The sequence below is a fragment of the Hoplias malabaricus genome, chromosome 14 (genome assembly GCF_029633855.1).
Source record: "Hoplias malabaricus isolate fHopMal1 chromosome 14, fHopMal1.hap1, whole genome shotgun sequence".
Classification (NCBI taxonomy): Eukaryota; Metazoa; Chordata; class Actinopteri; order Characiformes; family Erythrinidae; genus Hoplias; species Hoplias malabaricus.
In genome coordinates, this window is record NC_089813.1 from 24,202,758 (window position 1) to 24,210,699 (window position 7,942).

At 34.2% G+C, this 7,942-nt stretch overlaps 1 protein-coding gene across 1 annotated transcript; it reads left to right on the forward strand.

The window, feature by feature from the left end:
• Positions 1-1,583: 1,583 nt before the first annotated feature.
• LOC136665856 (vasotocin-neurophysin VT 1-like) lies at positions 1,584-7,713 on the forward strand. Its single transcript, XM_066643667.1, has 5 exons — positions 1,584-1,737; positions 3,146-3,350; positions 4,085-4,120; positions 4,593-4,684; positions 7,602-7,713. The coding sequence occupies exons 1-4, from the start codon at positions 1,600-1,602 to the stop codon at positions 4,664-4,666; spliced, it is 453 nt and encodes a 150-aa protein (XP_066499764.1). The 5' UTR covers positions 1,584-1,599; the 3' UTR covers positions 4,667-4,684; positions 7,602-7,713.
• The last annotated feature ends 229 nt before the right edge of the window (positions 7,714-7,942 follow it).

A 7,942-nucleotide genomic window follows, 5' to 3' on the forward strand; every position in this document is an offset into this window, starting at 1 on the left:
TCTCTTCCTAAAAATTACAGATCCAAAAAGCAGGGCCTTTCACCTGGGTTTGATCCTCATCTTGTGTTACTGTCTGGGATGGGTATTGTGTGTTCTCCCTGTGTCTGTTTGAGCGTCCTCTTGGTGCTCTGTTTTCCTCCCAGAATTATAACCCTCGTGTTGGTATGTGGATTGGCTTTGTGACACTGTCCACAGGTTTGAGTGTAAGAGTGAATTTGTGAGTGTGTGATGACCTGTGATGGCCTGGTGCCCTGTTCAGAGAGTGTTCCTGCCTCGTGTGCCTTGTGCTATTGATCCTTGGCAGGCTCCAGAAACAGTGTGACACTGGTCAGGATGAAACGGTAGGGGGGAAAAAAGTACAGTAGAGGATTATTATTAGTCACTAAAGCCTGGTTGTGTTCCTAAAGGTACATTGCATTTTTTTTCCAGAAGGAGAGGAGAATATTTGTAAACTTTCATTACAGAACTGTAATCATCCTGGAGATGAAATGGGGCATATGAAATCAATACAGTTTTAAGATGTTCAATTATAATAGAGTAAGGTGCAATTATGTTCCCAAACGAAAGGTATAGGATATGTACCCTTGAGGGTACCACCACAGTGACAGATTTTTTGACAGTGTAGTGCAGGTGTTCTGCTGGGATGTGGCATTGCAGCTGTAAAAAATAATCACATGTTTCTGCTTTGTACATCAGATTGTGCCTGATCATTTAAAATCAGCAGCTCACCAACAGAGTTACTGCATCTCACATGAGCTGATCACAACTCGTATTGATTGGTGCTTTACATGAGCAGGTCTTCACTTTTATAACCTGCTGTGAGAAAGAATAAACATGAGTTTGTGTTTTATAGCTCTACTATTAGTTTCACTGTAATTCTAGTCACTAAGCAAAGTTAGTATTAAAAAATGTAAGTAATTAATAAGTAATTAATCAGAAACCACTAGGAATTAGAAATAAATTCAGTAGTAATTGTACCATATTATTATTATTATTATTATTATTATTATTATTATTATTATTATTAGCGAACCGTATATGGTCTTCAACAAGGCTACATAAGACTACGACATAGATATCTGTCTATATAGTGTCTGCCAGAAGCATTATGGAGAAAAAAGAAAGCTAGATCTTATGCTGTAGATTTTGTATCAAAGTTATATATATATATATATATATATATATATATATATATATAAAGATGTTGAATGGAACAACAACAAGGTTAAATCACTCTTAACCTCCCTTCCTCAGAATCTTTATATTCATATTAACAAAGAGCTGGACAATGGATATGAAGTGACCTTGAATAGTAAATGAAATCTTTTGTTGTATTAAAGGGACATTGCACATTATTGACTATAGAACAAAAAATACAGTAAAAAAGGTTATAACTTGACCTAATAAAGCTGTCCATCATAATATAGCATCCTTCAGGTCAATGCTGAGTGATAGATTAGCAAATGCCATTTGTAGAAGTCCCTGGTGGAAGGAGGTGCAGGAAATGTTCTGACGTGGGAGCTAACAGTGATGTATAAAAAGAGAGGCTGTGGACACTGCTCAGTGTGAAACTCACACAGGTGCCCTGACCACTGGAAAATGGCCATGTCTGACTCTTCACTCACTGTCTGTGTCCTCGCTCTACTGGCACTGTCTGCTCTCTCCTCAGCCTGTTACATCCAGAACTGCCCACGTGGAGGAAAGCGTTCCTTTCCGGACACTGCTGCAGTCAGACAGGTGAGTAACTCCTGAATGGATTACACCACTTCTTCACTTATTTAACTGGATTTAGAGGCATTATCATCAGATGAGTGAGATATTACCTGATTACCTAAATAATCACTGGTACTGCCTTAGGGAATGTTTTTATTTATTTATTTATTTATTATTATTTTTTTTTACCTATTTTTATTTTATTTGTTTTGTAAAGCTATATATAATAATATAATATAATAATATATGGAAGATAATGAATATATTACTATCTGCATCTTAATTACAAACATTGTAAATAAATATACTAATGTATTAAATATACTGTACTACTATATTTGAATTATTATTTGCAGTACTCTGCATTTTCTAATTTATTTATATATATGTGTATGTTTGGCACCACTTTAGAATAAGACAACACTTTAAATAATTAAAAAAACAATTTTTTAATATGTTGTTAATGCATTAATAAGTGTTAATAACCAGTTATAACATACAGACAAAAAGGGCAACAGTGACATGTTGTTTGCAAATAGTGAACCCATATCAATCTACAGTTAACCCAGGTCTTGTTAGATACTGACCTTACTTTGTCTTCCCCATCAGTCGACATTAACCCTGTGAGCTTTATAGATTTGTCAATACATTTGACCATTTACCCACAGTTTAATAAAACTTGTGGTGTATCTCATCATGTAAAATGACTAAATTCACTTTTTCAGGTCTGAGCGTATTCTTTGCCTCGACAATTTCTGTAAGTTATGTTACACTTTCAGTATTAGATAAAAAAAAAAAAGCTCACTGTTGCCCTTTATCTGTGTTACATGATTATTAATGACTTTTAATGTGTTTACAACCTAATTGATAACAATATAATAAATAGGTTTATATGGAATTATATATATATATATATATATATATATATATATATATATATATATATATATAATATCATTTATCAATGTTTTTTATGCATCAATAAAACCATCTTGATTATTCACTATTCATTTTATTCCTAAATCTCTCTTAATTTTATGTATCTCTAAATGAAATATTTTGGTTATATACATATATTTGCATCTAGTTAAACAATAATAACAAAGGCTAATCATGGACCCCTTAACTGAAAGGTGCTGCAAGAGTCACATTCTTAAATAAAGGTGGGCTTTTCAATTAAATGATTATTAATGATTTTATTAGAAGGAATGTGATCCAGACACCTTGTCTTGTAGAATACATTTTTTAAATGCAAATATATATATATATATATTTATATATATTTATATATATTTTATATATATACACAGTGAGAGAATATGATATATTATGCCATTTGCCAACTACTGCCCTTTAAACATTATGATGAATATACCAATAGGAATAGTCTAAAATCACTGATAAGCGATGTAATATCTTCTGTGTCCTGCAGTGTATGGCATGTGGTCCTGGAGACAGGGGCAGGTGCTTTGGGCCCAGTATCTGCTGTGCTCCAGGACTGGGCTGCTACCTGGGTTCTGCAGAGGCAGCGAGCTGTGTGGAGGAGAACTACCTGTCCAGTCCGTGTGAGAGTGGGGGGAGAGTATGTGGATCTGAGGGAGGACGCTGTGCTGCCCCAGGCATCTGCTGCCACTCAGGTCAGTGCTACATCTTAAGACAGTACAGCACTTTGTATGATTTTTACTGCTGCATAACTTGTCAGCAAGCCTTCTGACCTCCACAGGGCCATCCTAATCTAAGCAGTAGACTGTACACACATTCCCAGCAGTGAAATGAACATGAACATTAAGGAAACATGTTCAGTATATGTTCACAAAACATAATTGTTGTTAAAACTACTGCTTGTGACTTTGCAATGTTTACATTTTATAAAACTCCTCTCTGTATTTGCTTATTAGTTTTCTTCCTACCGTTGGCAGCTTAATGTTATACTAATATACATATTCTGCTTTTGATTGACCTGCAATAATAGCACTTTTTAGTCATGCTTGTTTGAGCTTACGATCCTAACAACCAGAGGAAGTGCTTTACTGAAAGCTTTGAGGGCATTCAGGTAATTTCAGGCTTAAGAGGCGTTTACAAAAAAAGTGTATATATATATATATATATATTACTTTAAAATGATTACATTAAGGCACAAAAACTTTAAAATGTCTAACTTTTATCAGAAGAAAAACGAGAGTACCTATTACTCTACATGCACTTCTTGACGAATACATTGCACTTTCTCTGAACTCACTGCACTGAAAAATCAAACTACTTAAAAAAAATAAAGATCTAGTAAATATTATTAAAAATACATGCTGTAAAATGCAATTCGACTACCTTATATCAGTGTCTTACATAATGTGCCTTTTTTTTTCTTTTGCAGAGAGCTGTGTTCTAGACTCAGACTGTTCGGAAGAAAGTACGTATCAACTTCCTGTGGAAGACAGCACCGGGCTGAGTAGCACCTCAACTGGGGATATACTGTTACGTCTCCTTAACTTGGCCAGCAGAGGACAGAGACAGTTTTGAAAGCCAAGATATTAATTCATGTTTAGTTGCTTCATAGCCATATACCACCAGATCCCACCCCTCAAAAAAGAAAGGTTTTAAGTAACACAGGCCCCCTTTCTCAATGCTCAAGTGTATATTACTATACCGCTTCACTCTTAGTTGTAATACCTCAAAAACATGATGACCTTCGGTTATTCACAAGATCTTGTGTAAATATGCAGTAAATAAAGATTTTCTTGCACTATAACACGTCTATTGAAACAAATAAGGGATAATGTTTTTGAATAATTATTCAGCTTCCCTTTTGTCCTTTTTTAGTACTGTCTTTGTGCTGACTGCAATGTTTTTCTTAGAGTATTTGACTTCTTTTGCTTTTATAGTGAATGTCTCTCACATTCTTGGAATGTATCTTCCAAGAGCAAGATTAACCGCTATTGGTATTGAATCACCATGATTCCAGGCTTCTTCCCAGGTAATTACCCCTGTCACTAAGTTAATACTGCCTCCTGTTTTATGAGCAGAACCCTGTATTCACTCTTTTGTTCTTTACAGTTCAAATGAGACAGGCTTTACCTTTTATTTATTTATTTATTTTTTTGCCAATATCCTTTTGGATTTTTAAAGCCAAAAAGTCAAAGACAATTTTACTGTAATTTCTTTTCACTTTGCTGAGTGAAAAACACAGAACAGCAGACTGAGGATGAATGCAACAAAATACAGACAATAGAATATACAAACAAAAAAAGTTTTACAAATCTATATTATGTACTTTAAATTACATTATTTAATATACATTTCTATTTACTATAATTAACTAATCCTAAGATATGTTTAAAAGATTTTATTTACAAACCTGTTGCTCACTGATGCTTTGTACACATTGAAAAGTCTCAAACAACAACAAAAATCTTTTATGTTATCCCTAAGCACTGCAGCTCATCTAAGTTTAGTTTTTCACATTCAGTCATGCATTTCAGTATTCAAGTCTTATGAAATTCTGCCAACGGTGAGAATGTGTTCTATATTTCATTCAGCATTAGAAAAAAACAACATGGATTAAGCATTCCTACTGGAAATGATGAGGCTATGAAAAGTGGGAGTGATGTTTGCACAGTTATCTCTCTTAATGAAAAGCTTGAAGTTTTATATTTATTCAGTCTTAACATTATTTCATTAGGACATTTCTCAGACTTTTATTTGTCCTTTGCATAGTATCTTATCCCACAAAACACCCTTCATTGAAACCACATTGAAAGCTTGCCATGCCCCAACCAGTCATTTCGGCATATTTAGCCCACTACTTCTATAGAAGCAGCCAACAAGAAACTAGTGAAACAAAGTGAAACTGTTACCATAGTAGGGATTAAATGCATTACATGTAAGAAAGATAAATTAGCGGAGACTATTGTTTTAGACCCAACCCAATGATTCAGTCTAGGCTCTGTACCCACTGCAAGCCTGATAAGGACACCCCTTATAATGAGTGAAATCAGCTATATGGTACAGACATTTATTTGTGCATGGACAATTTGCATAATCTTCATAGAAATGCAAAAAACAGAATAGAGAACTCAGGAGCATCTGCATGAGCTTAAGGTCACCATGCTCAATGCCAAGTGTTTGCTAGAGTGCAGTAAATCCCACAAACAATGGGCTGTGTGGAAGTGGAACTGTGCTCTCAGTAGTTATGGAGTATAATTCAATAACTTTAGTTATTGATCAGATGCTGTGGATTTTATGATACAGAAATAACCTTTCAATCATCCTGACCTTGCTAATGCTCTCATGGCCTTTCCAGAAGATTAAAGCTGTTACAGCAACAATGGAAGACAAAATATGTATTAATATCCTTAACTGCACAAAAAATGCTGGATACCAACTTTTGGACATATAGTCATAAATAATATAAAATACAACCCTATTTTCAGAAACATTGGGATGCTGAACACAATGTAAATAAAAACAATGAAAATGTACCCTATATTTACTTGAAAATAGATCAAAAACAATATTTTAAATTATGAAACTGAGAAATGTTGTTGTCTTTTGAAAAATACATGGCAGAGTTAAACTTGATACCAGCAACATATTGCAAAAATGTTGTGACAGAGCAACAAAAGATTGTTACATTTTTTTTTAATTTACCAAAGGGGAAAAAAAAGATTTATGCTAATTTGCAACAGGTCAATGATTTGATTGGATTTAAAATGAGCATCTCAGAGAAGCAGAGATATTTGGAAGTAAAAGAATGGAGTGAAGTTCACCATTCTGTGAAAAATGACAGGCAAATTCTGAAACAGTTCAAGAATCACATTTCTTAGTGTGAAGTAGCAAAAACTTTGGGATTTCTCCATCCCCAGTACATCATAACATTAAAAGTTTCAGAGAATTTTCCTCCAAAATAAAGAGGATAGGAACTGTCCGGTCTGTGCAACGTTCAAATGCCATAATCCCATCATGGTATTAAGGTGAATTGGTTCAAATGGCATGGGTGATTTGTGAAGGCACCGTTAATCGGAATGATATATACAGGTTTTGGGGCAACATGCTGCTATCCAGATGACTTTTTTTGGGAAAGCCTTTTTTATTTCAGTAAGAAAAGGTCAACCCACATTCTACATGGATTACAACAGCATGGGTCCTTAGTAAAAGAATCCAGGAGCTAAACTAGTCCAGACTTGACACCCACTGGAATCAACTAGTGCAAATTGAAACAAAAAACGCTGTGACCCCAAGCTGTTCAAATCCTATAACAAGGAAGAATTGGAAAACAGTTCACTTTTAGAACTACAGCAAATACGTTCCTCAGTTCCTTAACGCTTACAGAATGTTGTTAAAAGAAGAGGTGATGCAACATAAAAGTTAACACGCCAACTGTCCACACTTCTTTGTTGCTGGCATCAAACTCAAAATGGTCAAATATTAAAAAAAAAAAACAATAAACAAATTCAATTTTAACATTTAAAATTTTGTTCTCATTATATTTTCAATTAAATATAGTTTTTAAATAATTTACCCATCATTGCATTTTATTTTTATTTACATTTTGCACAGTGTCCCATCTTTTTTAAATGGTGTTGTATAGACACAATATAATGAGTTTTTAAAAACCAACATTTAAAATATAAATAGTTAACAAACACAAAAATAACACTTGTAACCAATGAACCAAAAAACTTTTTCAAATATATTGTCTCTGACTTTGGGTTCAAATCAGCCAACTCCCAGTAATCCTTGCGTGAGCTATTGAATAGACACTTTAACTTTCGGATCTATGAAAAGATCTTTTTTTTTATCTGCATTTTCACACTTGTTTGAACACACATCTGAATTCTTCTACCATTCTCTGCCACTGATTCACACTCATTTGACCTGTCATTTGTCCCCAGGCTGTCAATGAGTACAGGCCAAACAAATGATGAATACTGGGCGTTGTCATGTGGATGGAAGGTATAAAAACAGAGCTCTCTTCCACCTGAGCACTTTCACACTCCTTCTCACCATGGAGCTCAGAGTTGCAGCCACGTGTCTTGTTCTCATGTGTGCCATCATTCTCACCACAACTGAGGGTAAGAAAATAGTCTTTGAAAAGAAGGGAAAAAAAAACAATTTCCAATATTAGTATATATTTTTTTTACTTTAGAAAAACAGTTAGAATAGTTAACAGTAGAAAATGTGCCCTGCTCAGTGATGCATTTTACATTTTTATTCTTGTTAAAGGAATACAGCT

What these genes read in the sequence shown, in the direction of transcription:
- LOC136665856 (XM_066643667.1), top strand. Translation starts at nt 1,600, where the DNA reads ATGGCCATGTCTGACTCTTCACTCACTGTCTGTGTCCTCGCTCTACTG. An exon ending in ACACTGCTGCAGTCAGACAG is followed by an intron (nt 1,738 to 3,145) that starts GTGAGTAACTCC and finishes TGTGTCCTGCAG; the next exon opens with TGTATGGCATGTGGTCCTGG. An exon ending in CTCAGACTGTTCGGAAGAAA is followed by an intron (nt 4,121 to 4,592) that starts GTACGTATCAAC and finishes TTGCTTTTATAG; the next exon opens with TGAATGTCTCTCACATTCTT.